The sequence below is a fragment of the Rhinopithecus roxellana genome, chromosome 12 (assembly GCF_007565055.1).
Source record: "Rhinopithecus roxellana isolate Shanxi Qingling chromosome 12, ASM756505v1, whole genome shotgun sequence".
Lineage (NCBI taxonomy): Eukaryota > Metazoa > Chordata > Mammalia > Primates > Cercopithecidae > Rhinopithecus > Rhinopithecus roxellana.
In genome coordinates, this window is record NC_044560.1 from 34215534 (window position 1) to 34235194 (window position 19661).

The 19661-nt window shown below is 36.6% G+C and overlaps 1 protein-coding gene across 14 annotated transcripts in view; it reads right to left on the minus strand.

Annotated features, from left to right (window-relative positions):
• The window catches only part of LOC104676323 (serine/threonine-protein kinase TNNI3K), a 312974-nt gene that overhangs the window by 182879 nt on the left and 110434 nt on the right, over positions 1 to 19661 (minus strand). For 12 of the 14 annotated variants that reach the window (XR_004052006.1, XR_004052005.1, XR_004052002.1 and 9 more), the window contains 5 exons: positions 17978 to 18122; positions 17785 to 17889; positions 13743 to 13837; positions 12970 to 13119; positions 306 to 503 (listed from right to left, as the gene is read on the minus strand). Coding sequence is in view for 10 of the 14 variants with exons in the window: in XM_030912769.1 (XP_030768629.1) it covers positions 306 to 503; positions 12970 to 13119; positions 13743 to 13837; positions 17785 to 17889; positions 17978 to 18122 (693 nt within the window). In the remaining 4 variants the exon portion in view is untranslated. The remainder of the gene's footprint in view (positions 1 to 305; positions 504 to 12969; positions 13120 to 13742; positions 13838 to 17784; positions 17890 to 17977; positions 18123 to 19661) is intronic. The other 2 variants (XM_010381099.2, XM_030912773.1) reach the window with 1 other exon arrangement.

Here is a 19661-nt window from a genome sequence, read left to right on the forward strand (position 1 = left end):
GCTTACAATGTAGTTGAACAAATAATCAGAAAAATGATGAGAATTTCTAAATAACGCAATACTAAGTACTATGGGAGTATATAATAAGGGCATGATTGAAAGGGCAAAAAGTACATGTAGTAATCAGGAAAGAGAGATGGATTTGCTGTGATTGAGCAGTACATTTGATTCAGAATTGCAGTATTAGGATAATTTACATAGGTTTTCAGAGACAGCTGGCTGCCTGCCAATATTTGTACTCCTCTTTCACAGGGTGATTTTGTCACTGGGAATGACTGCCCACCCAGTGACATTTTCCTATGTACCTTGCATCCAACTGTGGCTTTGTGACATATTTTCATGAAGGCAATATGAGCAAAAGTGAAGTAACCTCCAGATCTGTGCCTTAAGAAACAGGTGAGCCTTCTCTACTCTTCCCATTTGCTGGCTAGATGCAGAAGGCTCCGAGGCTCTGAGGGTTGAAGAAAGCCATCCGGGTGGGCAGAAATGCCCATCCTGGAGTCCTATATGAGAAATACTTTTCTATTATAACACCACCAACATTCTGGGGTTTACTAGTTACACGAGGGGCTTATTACTGTGAAGGATAAAAAATGTCAAACGATCCTCTGAGTAATGCAATGTTTTTCAATAAAATTAAACTTCGATACTGTTTTAATGCGTTCACTACAAAAATAATCTATGAAGCGAATTTACAAAAGAGAAAAACAGCCAACCTTAAAGATCTTGCCATAGGATTTGTGGAATACAACAGAGCTCATTGTAAAACTGGCAAACATAAGGAATTAAAAAAGCATAAATACTTATCCATCACAAAGGATCTGTAATTATGAATTAAGCATATACCTAGCTTATATAGAGAGTATATGCGGAGATTTGCTTTCCTTTCAAATTTTCCCTTCCCCAAAAACTTTAAATGAACAGTGCATTCAAGATTATGAGGTGGAAAAATTATGGTGTTTACAAGCACAAAAAGCTTTTCCAAAGGCAACAAGGCTAAGATTCTTCGAGAAAAAAAATGCATTGTGATTACAATTGCTAAAACTGGTAGCAAAACTTAAATCTACGTAGTTTAAAAAACTAGTGTCCATTTTCTTATCATCTCCAGCTTTCTATTCATGACTGGTGGATCTCCAATTTTCTCAAATCAAAGACATAAGTTATAATGAAATAACGTGGGGGGCAGTCCCATTGGCATTCTTTCTTTGGACCGTAGTAAGCTCACAATCAGGGAAACCTACGACATTAAGGACATTAGCCAACAAACAAATTTCTATGGGAAGCACCTAATAGGCAGAGATAATAGATAATGTAGTAGTCTCAAGATGGGAGCAAACATACCATGTTTAGAGAATGAAAGAAGGCCAGTGTGGCTTCACAAGCAAGGATGAGAGTGGCATCAGATTTGGTTGGAGAGGTAGGCAAGTGTACTTCACGTGGACTAGTGCTTCTCAAACTTTTTACTGTGTATAAGAATCACTTGGAGTGCAAGTTCAAACTGATTCCTGAACCCCGTCCCAATAGATTATGATTGAAAAAGTCTGTAGTAGGGGCTGAGTGTTGCGTTTCTAACAAGGTCCCAGGTGATGCTCATCAGCAATCTGCACTTTGACTATGACTGATGTAGCGCTTTACAGGTGAGGAGAAGGAAATCAGATTTTCGTGTAGTGTAGGCGAGATGGGGAGCCGCTGAAGCATTTTAATTAGTTAAAGGATGTGATTTGTTTTTCTTTTTAAAAAGATCCTCATCTACAGGTTAGAAATGATAATCCACCCTTGTAAGATTGTTGTAAAAATTACCTAAGATGATGTATGTAATATGCCTTACAGTTCTAACACATCAATGTGCCTTTTGGGTCTTGTCACTGCTTTTTCACTTTACTTTTTGCCCCAAGAATTGTAGGTGAACTCAGAAACTCCTTTTTGGAACTTCAGATGAATCTTCTAAATACCAGTCTATTCATTTTCTATTGCTGCTATTGCCAGTTATGACAAACATAGTGATTTGAACAACACAAATTTATTATAACATAATTCAGGAGGTCAAAAGTTCAGCATGGTTTTCTCTGAGCTGAAATCAAGGTGTCAGCAGGACTGCATTTCTTTCTAGAGTCCTTAGGAGATAATTGGTTTCCTTGACTTTTCCAAGTTTCAGAGGCCACCCACATTCCTTGGCTTGTAGCCTCCTTCCTATAGCTTCAAAGCCAGCAATGGTTGGCTTAGTCCTCATATCATATTACTCTGACCTCTGCTTCTGCCCCCCTTTTCCATATTACAATGAGCCCACTAGGATAATCCAGGATAATCTATCTCTTAAAGTCAGCTAAATAACAACCTTGATTCTTCCCTATGTAAGGCAGCCTACTTACAGTTCCAACGAACAGGACCTGAACATCTTTGGCGGGGGGCATTACTCTACCTCCTTGATTTTTCCCCATGTGAGGTAGCCTGCTTACAGTTCCAGTGAACAGGAACTGAACATCTTTGAGGCGGCATTACTCTACCTACCACATCCAGTTTCATGAAGATTTCAGTGTGCCTGTGTCTTGCTTGTGTGTTGGTACTGCCTGCTGTTGACCGTTTCCCTTTCTTGCTTTGGTGGCCATTTTAACCTCAGGATAAAAGTAGTTCTACAGACCAAAAATTCCTTTGGAATTAAAATTTGGCCGACTGCCTTGACTCACACCCTGTTGTTTTGTGAGGCTGAGGTGAGGGGATTGAGGCCAGGAGTTGACTGGGCAACATCGCATGACCCCTATTTCTAAACAAAATTTTTTTTTGAATTAGTGGGACATGGTAGCATCTGCCCGTACTGCCAGCTACTGGGGAGACCGAGGTGGGAAAATCTCTTGAATCCAGGAGTTCAAGATTGTAGCAAGCTATGATCACACCATTGCACTCTATCCTGGGCTAGACCTGGGTGAGACCCTGTCTCTAAAATAATGATAATAATAATAATAATACCCTTCATCTGTTCCTTGCGAGATTCACAGATTCTAAGGTTTTTTTTTTGTTTGTTTGTTTGTTTTTCCTCCCTTCACACTCTCTGATCCCACATTAATAGGACCTATAGTGTTTTTGGAATCTTCCTTTTACTTAATTTGGTCTTCGAGCATTTGGGCCCAGGAAAAACACAAAAACAAAAACTTTTTCTTATTTCTGTTTTTCCTAGGAGAGACTTCTTGGGGGATAAAAACAACCCAAACCCCTAGCATTTACCCAAGCACAACAAAGCTTAATTCACAGAGCCCACCTTCCAGTCTATCTCAGCCCCTCTATAGAACTGACATCAGCTGACAGACGAGAGGGCCTCATGCTTTCCCCAGTGAAGCAGAAAGTTGCATCCTGAATCCTGAGTGCCTGTGTGAGTTAGTGATCACACCCTTGATGTTACCTTTCATTTCAACAGCTCTCTTGGCTCCACTTGCTCTGAGCAGTTTTCATTTCCTGCCAGCACAGTGGCACAATTTGCTGGCATTTTCTTTGGAATGCTTTTCATCAAGAGCCTAATGAGTGCCTGGGCTCTGGCTGATGATAAGCATGAGGCTGCCAGGGAAATGCCAAGAGGCCCCCTCAGCTCTGGAAGGCATCTCCGCCTGATTTCCCACCTCCTGCTAACTGTGGGCTAAGGCACCCACGTATGGGAAATTTTCCATGACTAGAACTGCTCTGACAAGCCACTAAACTACATGCAAAGAAACCCGAAACCCCCTAAAGCCCAGCTCCTGGATGCTTGGCCACAAGGAGTTAAGCAGAAAAATAAACCTTAATGGAGCTCACTAAATGGACTTGTTAAGCCAAACTCTCGATAATGGATACACCCAGATAACCAAGGCACACTAATGGAATACCTCCAGAGATAATCAAACTTCCACTAATTAAATAAAATGCTTTCCTATATCTAAGAATTTACTATCTACACCCAAGCATTTTACCAAAATAGAAGGTTGCTATGTTATTAGCCTAATGCAGCTCTAATGATGATCTGCGCTTTCAGGGTATTATTCACGGGAGCACCTGAGGGTTTTGGCAAATGTGATTCCTCTCCCAGCTTGAAATCTCTTTCATTTCCTGCTCCTCACTCTTCCAGTCCTGTGTGTATTCTCCAAATTCAGTCCTTTCCCTTTAATTTGTCTGCTTGTGTTCCTTTACTTCTTATATTTGGTGTGATTTCTCCCCTTCTTAAATCCTCTTTGCTTTCAACTTTCTTAATAGTTATTTTAAAACCTAGGTTTTGTTTAAGATGATAAGTCAATCCAAGAGACTGTTACAAAGACAGTTTAATATCTACATCATGGTCATATATACAACAGATGCTTTACAATTATTTAAGAAGGGAAGTACGATTTATCTCCCTATAAGGTTGTCTATCTGTCCCCCACAATTTTAACTTAAAAACAATGAAAGCTGATTCTAACCTCTTGCTATGAGAATATTTTAAGAACTAGATCTGGAGATTAGTGGTAAATGATACCAGTACTAAGATCTCCATGATTTGGTGACCCAGAGGCCCTTTGGGTTCATGGCTGTGTAGAGAACATGGAGATTTAGTCTCAGTTACAGAAGGAATTCTCATTGACCTCATATCTCACATGCCCAGGTCATCAAAGGAGCAGCCTGGGCCTTGTTTTATACTTGGCCCAAATAATGAAACTTTCACAGCAATGATAAATATGAGGCTTTGTTCAATATTTTAATATATCCCCTTCCCATTATGTTAAAAACTCGCTCTCCAGAAGCATTGAAAAGTGGAATCAGAGGGTGGCTTTGGACATTTGCCCTTCAATGGATCATCTTCCTCCGGACCACCCTGGTCCCATACACTGTTCATTATTAGATCATTATTAGATCACTGTTCATTATTAGTTCCATGTAGTAGAACATGGAAAAGAATGTTATGTCTAAAATATTTTCCTCCTGTCTCTCTTATTGATTTCAACAAGCATGTATTATTAGATCAGAGGCAACAAAAATTTCTTACTTGCTACATCTTCTCATCACTTAAATATGAAAGATGTCCTAATTTTATATCACAGAGAGGGAACTCACATCCCCTTTGACCCATTATTCTTGTACCTTAATCAGCAGCCCCAGTAAGGATGTCACTAGTCCTTTACCTTAAGAGAAGAATCCACAGGCATGAAGAATGCTTTTGCCAATATATTTTTACATCCAAACTAACTTATTTAGCCATCCTTTCTTTTTCTCTTTTTCTCATTCTGCTTTCCTTTCTGTTTTCTTTTCTTCTTCAAATATTCATTGTGCACCGATGAGGGGCCAGCTCCAATAACATCTTCCCAGAGAGGCCTTCCCCTTCCACGATTACTCAATTTTAGATAGTATCCTTGAATTTTGTGTTCACTATTGCATTTCCTTTTTATTTTATTCATAGCTCTTATTGTTAACCCATATTTTCTATTTGTTTTCTTGCTTGCTGCCTGTGTCTTCAAGTTAGAAATGCAAACTTCCTAAAATCAGGGAGATATTATCTGTTTTACTGTTCCTAGCACTAGAAACTTAGTTCCTAGCACAGTGTCCGTCACACGTTAGGTTGGCAATAAATTTTTGTTGCACGAATGAATGGTACTAGGTATGAGAGAGAGGGATGAAGTAGAAATATTATTTACTCATATTCAATGCTATCTAGTGTAAAAAATTATATAAATATGATTTCACTCAAATTTTATTTAGCCAGGCTCTAGGAATAAAAGGTACAAAATGTGAACGTGTATAATGGTGACTCTTACAACAGTCTGGAAGAGTCAGGAGAGTTGAGACTGTCTTTCAAGCTCAACTTGAAAGATGAGGACAAACTGATTAAGCAAAAAGTAGGAGAAAAGCATTCCAGCCAGAATAAAAATTTGCAGTTCCAATGCATGGAAAGAGGAGCTTTAGAACATTCTTTAAAATATTTTGCCTATTTATTTGAATATTAGGATTGTGCGGTTAATAAGGAACCTATGACATTTACAGAAATAGTTACAGAGACAAAAGAAAAGTGGTAGTTAGTATTTCTTAGAATATCAGCTCACCAGATGCCATGTAGTAGAACATGGAAAAGAATGTTATGTCTAAAATATTTTCCTCCTGTCTCTCTTATTGATTTCAACAAGCATGTATTGAACATCTATTAGGAGTCATCCACTGAATTCAAATTTTTGGAAGACAATGAATTAATGGCCCAAATGCTTGCTCTCAAGAAGTTTACAATTTGGTAAGAGGAGAGAGTGTTTCAGTATAAAGTGGTAAACACAGAGATAGAGATGTGGATATAACAAAATAAAATATAAAGAAAGGATGTGTGTGCTAGACTGGAATGTCAGGGAAGACTTTCTAGAAATCTTCAATAAGACTAGGAGACTTCCATAAACTAAGTCTTGAAGACCAAGTGGCAATCATAAATTTAAAGAATGGGGTGACATGGGGAGGACAGAGAGGATATAAAAGCAGATTGGACTGTCATGAGAAAAGTCTTGGAAACATGAAATAACATGATATGTGTAGAGATGATGAGCAGTTCTATACTATTCCTATTAAGTGAATTGACACTGGCTCACAGGGTTATTATGTGGATTTCATAAGTTAATATATGTGAAGTATTTAGAACATGCATGACAGAGAGTGAACACTGAGTGAATGTTGGTGATCTAGTGAGTATGATGATGGTTGTGGCATCTGGGGTTGCCCATGTAACAGGAGTAAGAGGATATGAGGTTCAAGAGGCAAGAAGTACACAAGACGATAAAGTCTCTGTATGTTATGATATCAAGCTGAGACTTTTTCTTATGGGTGACAGTATATCAGAGAAAGGTTTTAGACTGGGGAATAATATGGCCTTATTTGCACCTTGAATATATCTCTGTCTACAGTTGGAAAATTTTAAAATGCTGAGGACAAAAAAGGGCAGTTATGAGGTTATTAAAATGGATTAGAAAAAGTATTATGGCGATCTGAACTAAAATAGTGATAGTAAAAAATAGAAAAAAGGATGGATTAAAAATTTACTTATTAAACAAAATAAAGAAGACTTTTTGATTGAATGGATAGGATGTGTGCTGGGAGGAGAAGTTAAGGAGGAAAAGGTAATCAAGCATCATTCAAGATTTCTGACCTAAGTGACAAAGTGGATGGTAATACCATTAAGTGACTGATTGAATAAAGGATACATAGTAGAAGAAACAGAATCATGAGGACAAAAAAAATGTTAAGTTCAATTTTGAACTTGTTGAGTTTTGCAGGGTCCTCAGATATCCGAGCAAAGAAATCAAGCAGTCAGTTGGTGTGGTAGTTTGAAAATATGATCACAAATTCTCTGACACTCCTCCTTGACTGTAGAGAAAAACCCTGCTGTAGGAAAGAGGCTTGCAAGTTTGTGCTATAGTTTTAAAATATTGTTTTATATATTTGCGTGCAACTATGCACATTAGAATAATGTCTTTGGATTACTTTCATAATATTTTGATTAGTTATTTTCAAAATCTCCTTTATTTTGCTTCAGTTCTGAGGCTTAAAATTAATGGTATAACTTGAGCCATAAATAAGAAATACCAATATAACAAAACACACACTTTTATATATGCAGGGATTGTCCAGAGGCATTTGGCAAGAATATAAGCCCTTCATTAGAGGGTTTATAGTGGATGCCTATTCTAATATATCATAATTTCTAACTGTACGCTAAAGCATGTTATACATTAGGAAAGACCATGAAATTTGGGAGTTAGGTGGATTCGATTGAATCTCTGCTCTGCATTTACCAATAATATCTACTGCCATTCTTATTGAGACTCTGTTACGTGCCAAGCACTTAAATCTTATCCTTATACCGCATCAGAATTCTGTAAAGTGGTTATTAATATCCTCATTTTGAATTTGAGGGTAAATGCTGAAAGAGGTTAAAGAACTTGCCCAAGGTCATTAAATAATAAGGATGGAGTTTTGGCTTAGATCTAATTTTACAGTGTGTTGGTAAGAGCTTGAATTCTACAATAAGACAGACCCCCTATTTGGTGTTGACGCTCTACTCAACAACTGCATGGGTTGGGCAAGTGTGACTCAACAGCCCTAAGTCTTAATCTCTTTATCTGTAAAATAAAGATAATAACAATTTAAAGGGTTACTTTGATTAAATTATATATACATATACATGCATATGTAAAAGATACTCAATGAACGTAAGTTCTTTTACTATCCATTTTAAGTATGTGAATTCTTACATTATTATACTTCAAAAAACATTTTTGTGAGTTATCTCCCCGCAATGATGAAGGTTCTTTCCATTCTAATGAGAGTTGAGATTATTTTACTCATTTTTTAAAAGAGAGCAGCTAAACATGTAAGAAGATAACCAGTATACAAAAACAAAAATTCACACATAGATTCCTTACCCCAATTCACTCTTGCACACTGAACTAGTATCACTAAACTAAGTAACTAAACTTGAAATAGACAGGAATTCAATATAGAAAAAGCCTGGGAGTTCATAATCCACTGGTGAAAATTTATCAAATAATGTAATGTATCTCTCTCTTCTTACTTGTACTCCTCTCCCACCCTCATCTCTCAGTTATTTTTTTACTGTCTAAAAACTGTAGAAACTCATGACTGTAAGATTTCATTACTTTAAGAGAACACACTATAGGACATTTACTACAAATAATTTACACAATACTATACTTGTCAAAAGGAATGAACAAAGTATATATCATGGTAGAGGAACCTTGATTTTTATTGTTTTTGCTCACTTATTCACTAATTCTCCACCTCCAGCTTCTTGTCACTGTGAATTAGGCGCCTTTGCCGTATACAAATATTGTATTCTGGGTAATTAGATATTGTGATAGGAGCCTCTGTGTATTACTTTAACTGGTGTCAGCACTGAAGTGAATAAGAAGTTTTTAGTTATGTTTCTAGTTTGGGTTATTTTCTGAGCCTAAACAGCCTGATATAAAGGAGTGCTTTTCTTTGTCAAAGGCAGCCTTTTCAAATCTAACTGCCAAACACACTATTGAGCTATGTGTTCAATTCTAATTGGCTGAGATCTTTTCAATTCGGCAGTTTCATCTTTAATGCAATGGATGTAAGATTATGTGTAGGTCTTTTCAATGGGTTTTCCATACTAGTGATTAGGGCAGAGGATTTGAACATAAGCAGGCTGCTGGCTATTTCTTCTGACCAATTTAAATTGATTCATACAGGTCCTTTGTACCACAGGGAAAGGGCAGAACAAATCCAAGTGAGTGAGACAGCGATCACTACACTTTCAGATGGAATAGCAGAAATGAAGAAGGGGGGAGATGGGGAGGGGAAACACTCTAAATACTGTAAAATTGGAGCTCTAAGCAGTCTGGCAGATAAATATTGAAACTTAAACAGTAGGCTTCTGTGTAGGATGAAGGTCACCAGGAAAATTATTTTCAAGATTGATTTTGATATATTTAGGTTAGAAGAGCTATGCAAACAGAAAGCATTCTTTATATCTGATTCCACAGGGAACCATAGTGAGTAAGCCCTTTTCTGAAAATATTCCAAAAGAGTATATATAACTCTTCCAGAACTCCAAATCACACTTCAATGTGCCATATCTGAATAGTAGAAAGAAGGACAGCTAAAATTTAGCTTGGGTCAGGTGAAAACTTTGACTTAGAGCCATTCAGACAGATACGGGTGCTGCTGAGAAAGACTCCACAGTTTTCTGTTAAGAGATTAGACTAGGATGGACTATTTAAATTGAATGTATCCAAAAGTACACCTATTCAAATAGACACCCTTGATTGTGAAGCTCCCTTCTTGTTTATCTCTCCTGAGACATGATAGGGTACATGGGAAACCACAATGGGGCCATTCTTACATCAAATAAAGTTTTAGTCCTTCCTCAACTTTACCTCGAAATTGCTCAGGGAACTCCTTAGTATGCCATATCAATTAATACAGTAATTCCCTCTCCAAGGAGACAGGGAAGCACTTTTTGTTTCAAAGGATACAGGGACAGGTGCACTGCTGACAATATTAACAAGGCCACTTCAATTCTCCCTGAACGCATGAAAACAATGCAACATTTTTTTAGGAAGAGAAAAATAGCAACAATTTCATTTTGTCATTTGACTTGCTTTGCCCTAGAACATATGCAAAACATCCATCTGTCTTCTGAGCAAGAACATTCAATTTGTTAAAATTCATAGTAATAATGGAATGCAACACTGATGCCTGGCACATTAGTTTGAACAAATACGGTGACAAATACAGCATATGTTGCAGAGGCCAGTGGGCAAGTCCTCTAAGCTAAAGGATCTTTGTTGACATTTCATAGGAAATCTTAGAAGCTTACACAATGATTCATTGTTTCATAAAAGTGTGGAATTCCACGAAAAATAAAAGTAAAGCCAGTTTTCGACTATCACTCTCAATCAACTAAAAACAAACAAAGCCAACCCCTGTGAAGAGATAGCTGCAGCAGCAATTTCTGAGCTGCCTTCCGGAAGACTAATGCTTTGTAAACAGTCTTACACTGAAGCTCACATTTCTTGAGAGACACTGTCTGAGAATCACTTGAATAAATGCAGTGTGTTGAGGAGATAGAATTTAGTAAGGCCTCCTGAGATTTCAGAACATTTAATATTTTCCAATTGATATTTAGATATAGAGCTACCTATATTTTTTAATACAAAGTACAACACCTTTATATCTAATAGAAATGCAACCATATGTTCAATGAAAGACATATATCTATGTATATGAATGTTCATGACACAGTACTCTTAATTGCACCAAATTGAAAATTATCCAAATGCTCATGAACAGTAGAACAAATTTAAAAAATTGTGATATAGTCACAAAACATTATACTATACAATAATAAGAATGAACAATCTATAACTGCCTGCAACAATGTGAATGAATCACACATACTGTTGGCTGAAAAAAGCCAGACACAAAGAAGTACATACCATAGCATTTCATTTATATAAAGTGCAGAAAGTGGCAAAACAACTATGCCACAAGAAGGCATGGTAACCTCCTTAGGGGAGTGATTGGAAGAGAATGTCAATGGGGCTTTTAGGGGACTTGTTATGTTCAGTTTCTTCATTTGGGTGCTGGGTGAGTTCAATCTGTGAAATTCATTGAGCTATACAGTTATAATATGTGCAAAGGTATATGTGTTTGCATTTATACAATATTCAAATAAAAAGCAAACTAAGCCCACCAAAACACAGCAGGCTTATATCTAACTCATTACTTAATATTCTATGTCTGCTCACTTGTCTTTATTAAAGTAACTCCCCTATTGTTTTTCTACTAGCAGTCTTCAGACCTGTACATTTTTCCTTCTCCTTGTCTATACACTTACTGCATGCTTACAACAGCCCCTCATTTTCATCCATCAGACTATATTTCTTCTTTCATTGATGGACTTTCATATCTCATTTTATTTATTTATTTATTTATTTATTTATTTATTTATTTATTTATTTATTTTTGAGACGGAGTCTCGCCCTCTTGCCAGGCTGAAGTGCAATGGCGTGATCTCAGCTCACTGCAACCTCTGCCTCCAGCGTTCAAATGATTCTCCTGCCTCAGCCTCCAGAGTAGCTGAGATTGCAAGCATCCACCATTGCACCCAGCTAAGTTTTGTATTTTTAGTAGAGACGGGGTTTCACTATGTTGGCCAGGCTGGTCTCGAACTCCTGACCTCGTGATCTGCCCACCTTGGCTTCCCAAAGCACTGGGATTACAGGCGTGAGCCACCGTGCCTGGCCCATATCCCACTTTAGTCAGAAAACCTTTTAAATCAACTTGGTAGGCTAGGAAATCTTATAGCTTAATAATTGCTATTTTCAGTACAATCTTTTAGGATTCTAGTATTTAAAAAGATAACTATGTTTCTTTACATATTTTTAATATCATAAAAAGACAATGCAGTCATCAAAAGTTAAAATAACAATTAAAATGTGACTTTAAAATCTGGTATATTTTTAAAAGTATTCAATTATAACCTGTAATTTCAAAGACAATATATACTCTTTCATAAAAGAATATGTATTCTTTCATAAAAATCTAAACTCCTTAGGAGTGTATGTGTATATGGAGAGCTCGCTTATGAGGCAAATATATCTCAATAACAATTACAAAGATGCTTTTCACCATTTGAATGTCTTTGGTTACTTCTCCTTTGAAATGATGAATTTGTTATCAATCATCTTTATTTCTGAGTTACTACTAGTACATTGCTATCACACTAAAATAGCAATTACTTAGTATTTATTTTGTGTCAGCCACTGTTCTAAGCAATTTGCGTATATTATCTCATTTAATCCTTACAATCTTATGAAGTAGAAGTTATAATCCTTATTTTTCAGATGAAGAAAATGGAGCTCAGAAATATTAAATAATTTGCACAAGGTCAAATAATATGGCTTGATTTAAATCCAGTTGTTCTCATACCAGATCTCAAGTTTTCACCACTTTGAGCTCAGATAAGTTTATACTTAAGCAAATAAGTTTATATTCAAATAAGTTTACACTCGGCTCCCTCACATTTTTCTAGCACAGGCATTGTCAGCAGGGTTAGATCTGACATATATTTCTTTTTTCCCCCATTGTACTCACTTCTTTCTTATAAATTTGAAACCACATCAAAATTCCCCCATATAAGAGATAAAGATTAGCTCTGAGCCCACTCTACTATCATTAGCCATCACAATTTTGTTTCTCTGGTACTTAGAAATGTGACTATTCTCTTTCAAAGTGCCAATACTGAGAATGCCTTTGGCTCATCTGCAGCCTAGGAGTTGCCTTCTCTGATTACAGTGTATTGGACTCTTTGATCCAAGGGCCCAGAAACTCAAGTAAAATCTACAGAAGAAATGAGAGTGTTCAAGTCATGTAAGCAAAGTAATTATTGATGCACTGACATAATCTATGCACACAGTTCAATGTATCACTATAGAGATACGATGATTAAAAATATACCTTTTTCATAAGCCCACATCAAACATGTCTGCTCATCTTTTTCACCACTAGACCTGCTGGGATCACAAGCCACTAGATTCATATCAGCTCCATTATCCAGTAAGAACTGAACCAGGCGAATGTGACCGTGGTAGCAAGCAGAGTGTAATCCTGTAACAGAAAAGAATTGAAAGAACAAAAGGAGAAAAAGGAAAAACTGCACCCCAAATTTTCAAAAGACAGTTATCACCACATAATAGCATTATTTCCAAAGGTATGAAGTAAGGATTGATTTCTTTGATAAAGAACTCATTTTATTATTGACCAAAAGAGACATTACTTCAAGCAAAACAGGTATTCTATTGTACTCAGTCTTCTATAGAGACTGTCTTTTCCTCAGTACAATATAGTATTTCTACATCCACCGTAATTACCAAGAACAAGTGTTAGCATCTTTCCACAAGTAAAAGAACAAAGACCTGACACAGGTTTTTTTTTTTTTTTTTTTTTTTTGATCACCAAATCAAGGGCAGAGCAGTGTGATCAGTCTGTCCCTAGTGCAGGTCATAAGAGGATGCATTGACTGCAAATAATTTAACACAATAATAAAATTGACCAAGTCAGTCTGCTTTTCATTATTATCAGTCATTATCAATTATAAATGATGCCAGTTGATAAAATACCCTTTCCTACTGGAGTTGAGCACTCCCAATGCCTCCACATCTCTTTGCATACTGTCATTCTTAATCATTAATAAGCATCTAGAACTAGTGATGTTTTCATCACAGTCTTACCAGTGTGCCCATCCCTTCCTTGGTGGTTGATGTTTATGACATTCTGATCAAGAAGAAATTTGACTAGGTCAATTCTCTTGCCATAGGTACAAGCACTGAAAAAACATAAAACAAGAAAGATAGAAGGCCCTTGTTATGGACTAAATTGTGCCCTCTCCCCTACACCTCAAAAAATCATACGTTGAAGGTATAACCCCCATAACCTGACAATGAGACTGTATTTAGGGATTGTGTCTTTAAAGAGGTACTTAAGTTAAAATGGGGTCATTAGGGTGGGCCCCAATTCAATATGACTGACATCCTTATAAGAAGAATCTGGGATGAAGACATAGGTGACACAGACAGAGAAGCAGCCATGTGAAGACACAGCAAGAAGGCAGCCATCTGCAAGCCAAGGGAAGAGGCCTCAGGAGAAGCCAAACCTGTTGACATCTTGATCTTGGACTTCTATCCTCCAGAACTATGAGATGATAAATTTCTGTTGCTTAAGCCACCTAGTCTGTGGTATTTCTTTATGGCAGTCCTAACAGAAAAATGCAGCCCTGATTAAGTCAGGCATTCTAGATGCACGCATGTATATAAGAGAGCCAAAGAAACAGAAAAGGGAGGAGGTGATGAAAAATAAACAAGCACCATCTACAAAGGCTAAATAAAAACATGGATATATGGTGAGAAAAATTCCAAAGATTCTCACATCTGGATCTTTAAGAAAAGAGCTGTATAAAATTTCCAGTGTTTTTTATCAAATATTTTCAGGGATATTAGTTATTTTTCATAAAAGGACATAAGATATAAGAGATCCATGCATTTTTAGCTACAGGACCTAGAAATTATTCTTCAGGACAATCGAATTAGAAATTCAGGAGGGTTCTGAGAGTTTTAGTCAAATCCAGGCCACAATCTGAAATTATTCGCAGTAAAAGCATCTACTGTCTCTTCAAACACTTCCTTGACCAGAGAGTAAGATCTCAAAGCTTTCATTTTACTGAAGGAGCATTAGTTGTGGACTCACAATCCAGAATTCTGCCACACACAAACCAGAGGTCCTGAACAAGTTCTTTGACCTCTGTGAGTTTTAGTTTTACCATCTATAAAACAATGATAGACAATACTTTCTGAAGTTGCCAAACTGATGCTGAAATTTCAAATGAATTAATGTTTATAGAATCACATTACAAATTGTAGAGGACATTTCATTATCAGCTCTTTCCAGTTGTGAGAAAGTATTTGTGGAAAAATTAATAAATTTCAAGATGCAAGGAAATAAGATTTTTTTAGATAAATTTTGCAAATAGATTTGTTGAAATACTTAGCTGAAATTCTGATTTCTACTGTTTATTGGGAAAGCTAAGATGCATTGAGAAAAAGATTTTGTATGAAATTAACATGCCTAGTAATGACTACTGGATTTAACTTTTTGATTAGTAATTCTCTCATAAATGTTCTTTTCCTGTAGTTTCCCTCATACCTCTGCTTTTGCTATCACTTGTTAACTAACAATACTCCATATTCAAATCATGAAGAGATATGAGGTATGTAATAAGTGACTGGAAGGAACTAGCATTGGGCAAAGCCCCAACTAAATAATGGCTAAAGGAAGGGCATAGGGACTTGGTTCTAGAAAAAAGAGGGTGTTCACTGGGTCTTAGCATTTCCTCCTCCAGGGATGGCACTGCCTAAGTCATTTTTCTTTCATGATACCATTCATTCTTCATCCGATTAAACTGAATATGAAGTATTCTAATGAACCAAAGGCAGAATTCATTGCTGACCCCTCTGCTTCTTTGTAATTTCAATCTTACAGTGCTTATCACACTGTGATATGGTACTGGATACACCTCTGTTTACCTTGATACCTTACAATAGGGCTATTTCAAGGACGGAAAGAATCCTGTCATCTTAATGTTCCTAGTAGCAGCAACACAAGGTAGGTCTTTAATAACTCTTTCTTGATTTATTAAGTGAATAAAAAAACTACCATCTCAGTGCAATATATCATGCCATTAACTATTTGCATTATAAATACGACCCATAACAGTACACATTTAATATTGATTCATTGCTGTTTTTCAAAGAAACTACTTACAGAAAATGAGTTCTGAATATATGTACATATATATGTATACATATGAGTGTATATATATACATACATACATGCACATATATACATGCACATATATGTGTATATGTGTACATCTATATACACACATATATTTATATATATGTGTGTGTGTATACATATGAAAACCACAACAGAAATGTGCTGAGTGCTTACTCTGTGCAAAATACTATGATTGTACATAGAAAAATTTGTATTCAGAGTGAATTCCTCATGTAAAAGGAGATTCTTTTATAAATATTTTCTTAGAATGAATACAACAAAAACATTAATCTGTTAACTCTGAGTAGCCACAGGCTTACACAAAATAAAACAATTGGGTATATACTTTCAACTCACTTCACAAATCTTCTCATATAGACAATCTTTTGGAGGTGACAGTCACCCTCTGATTACAGTTGGTTTCAATTTTAGTGCATGAAGTAGCAAAATGATCTGAAAACTAGCCTGAGGTGTCAGCTGTAACAGGCATGACCTAATGGGAAAGAGAATACCAGCAACCAGTACATATCAGTTCTGCCAACTGTCCCCTGCAGGGACAGATTCCACTGAACCGTTTGACTGAAGGTATGATCTAAGGAGTTCTTGCATCTGTTCTGTTACTGAGTGTGTAGAAAACAGACAAAATATTTTGGTACTAGAACATGAAGAAATGTAAAAAGCACAGGATTTAGAATTAGGTAGGCATTTGCAACATTATTTTCTATCATAAGAAACTTTGGCAAGTTACTTAGCTTTTCTGATCCTCAATTTTCTCTTCTGTAAAAGAGAGATAATAAATCCAACTTCATAAAACGTCGTGAGGATTAGACGAGATAATGGATGCAAATCATCTGGCATATGGTCACTATTCCATAAACGGTGGTTTTACTTCACCGTTTTTTTGACCAAGTCTTTGGCTGACAAGAAAAATCTAGAAATGTATGTGAAATTTGACAGGTTGATGCCTGATGCAGAAGCACAAGCTTAATTATAGTTTGGTGAGAAAAAAAGAGAGTCTCCTCATTTTTATTATTAATCAATGAAATACAAAAACTTTATGTGAATAACAAATTAGTCTCAAATACATTTTTAGAGGTTACAAACTAATAAAAAATATGTAATATGTAGGCAAACAAACTAATCTTCAAGACCTACTAAATACAAATTACTACAAACTATGCTTTTACTGTTATAGCAAAACAGTTACTCATTAAAAATGAAGGCCTTAGATTTTATAAAACATCCACCTTCCTTTTGGGCATTTTAGGGAACTATCGCTCTGACTTATTAGCAACCTCTTCTTTCTTTTCTTTTTCTCTCCTTTTATTTTTGGTTGCAACTTTTCTAATGCCAGCTGTTCCTTCAGTGTGCTTTTCTAGAGCACACCGTAAAGGGCTCTCATGAATTCCTAGAGAAGAGCTAATGCTTTCTTAGGTATTTGAGTGGCCACCCTGACTAGGCTTTTACAGGCTGACAGATGGATGTTTTAGATAGGTAGACACATTTTCACGTAAGGTTTAAGTGGAAAGGAAAAAAGTGTCACATTTAATGCTGATGAATTCTGGTAATGAGATTCTTGTTGGAGGAGGATTATGGGAGCATCCCTTTTTGGCAGCTTTCCATGGAGTGAAGAGGAATAGAAGCAATATGCTTACAGATGTTGATATGCCTGTTGCCTTGGCAACATCAGTCCCTGTCTTTGTGTCTGCTGCCAGGAACACAGCATCTGGCTTCGGCCCCATCTGTTGTACTGACTGTAGCATCTGCCTCCACCTTTTCTTCCATGCATCTAGCTCGGGCTCTTTGTCCTCTGCCCTACCTCTGCTATTGCTCTCTGATTGCAACATCTGCCACTATTTGTTCTTGCTTTATGCACACAACTTCAGGTGCTTTAGTGTGTCGGCTAAGTTTAGTGGTTATTGCACTTAAATATTCTTTTACCTATGAAAAGCTGTTTCACTGAAGATGTTTTCCTTAGTCAGACTTTCTGTTCCTGATATTTGGATGATTTCCTTGGCAACTTCAAATTTGCCATTGTAGCATGCCCTAGATTTGAAGAAAATATCTTGTTAATATTGTAAGCAAGTACATGCAGTATACCTGGAGGACCTATGGAACACTACATAATACTCACAGGTGCAAGGGAGTATCTCCATAGATATTAACAGCATGAGGTTGAACTTCCAAATCACTTTGCAGCAGATACTTAACTATATCATGGTGTCCAAATCGAGAACAGAAATGGAGCGGGACATGGTCTTCATTATCTTGAGCATTCACTGTTATCAGCAAGAGAGAAAAGGATATGTTATCTGGAATTCTTTGTTTCTCAACCTTCATATGTATAGTACCACGGACATTTCTAAGTACCTGAGTGATTCCTGGAAATGCCAGTTAATGATAATAATAAAGGAAGTTAAGGGCGACCAATTTTTAAAATTATAATTTTATTCTATTGCCTACTACTACATTAAACAGGTTTCCTTCTAGCTTCCATAAATTCTATGGAACACATTAAATCAAATCTATCTCAAACAATGGAACAGTTTGGGAAACTAATAGCATCCAAAAGGTACACGTGGCCTTATTTCCACAAGGATCACCTTTCAAATTAATTTTTTTTTTTCTCTGAATGATGTTAAGAATTACAGATCCTGGCCAGAGCACCATTCCCAGAGATTTGGGTTCAGTAGGTTAGAGTGGGGCCCCACAACCTGTATGTTTACAACACCGTTGTAAACAGCTCTGATGTATATCCTTAGTTGAAAATTACCATAGTACACTATGCAAAGCATGGTATTATGAAAGGAAAAGTGCTTTAGACTTAGGCAGACCTCATTAATTGTTTTACTTTAGACAGGTTATTTGAAATTCAATTCTTCATTCAGTAGTGCACATTTGTCCTTCTCTTTGGAACACCCAGCCTTATAACCTCTTCTGATGTTTGGGTAATTCCATATACTGCAAGTACTAATGAGAAGCCAAGACCACATTCTATCACAGAAGCAGAAAATGTGCTTTCCATGATCTCTTTGCAGCTAGGGAACAGAATTAGCAGAGGGTGACCATATGTCCTAGTTTAGACTTGTTTTCCTGGAATAATTCTTAATGACACTTTTACTCTCAACAGTTCCCTGGTCTGGACACCTATCTGTAGACTCCTTCAATCAACACATCATATGAGACTGACTTCAGAGCTGATGACATAAAAAGCAAGGCCTAATCTATCTTGGCAACGTGGCAGTGGTGGCAGTAGCTCCATCCAATTTCCCATAGTAGCAATTCCAGCCACAAATTCAATGCCCTGCATTGTTGGCATCAGAAGCACAAGAATTTATGTGTGCCTAGCAAGGGTGGCAGTGCATCTTCACAGGACCACATTTGGGCATGATTTTGGATGTTGTTCCTCACTGTGAGAATTTCAAACATGGCTTTCTACCCTGTTCTGAAGAAGATTCTATGTGCTACATGATATCCTTTAATCTACTCATTTTATGACTAAATTAGCAAGAGTTAGTTTCTAATACTTGAAAGAAAAAAAAAACTTGACAGATACACTCTCATTCCTCAACAAGAATCAAATGATCACTACGTATCAGCCATTAAGCTGGTGTTGGAGGTATGGATGTCTTATCAGTAACAATGAATATAATAAGATCATTGTTCCAGGGATGCTGAAAAGAATAAAGAGGATCATGATTGGAAAACCTCTATCAAGCATGATGCCTATCATATACTAGACATTTAATAAAAGTTACTTAACCTTTTTACTAATGTCCCACTTAGAAATTTGCTATGTCCAAAGCTAATAACAGATA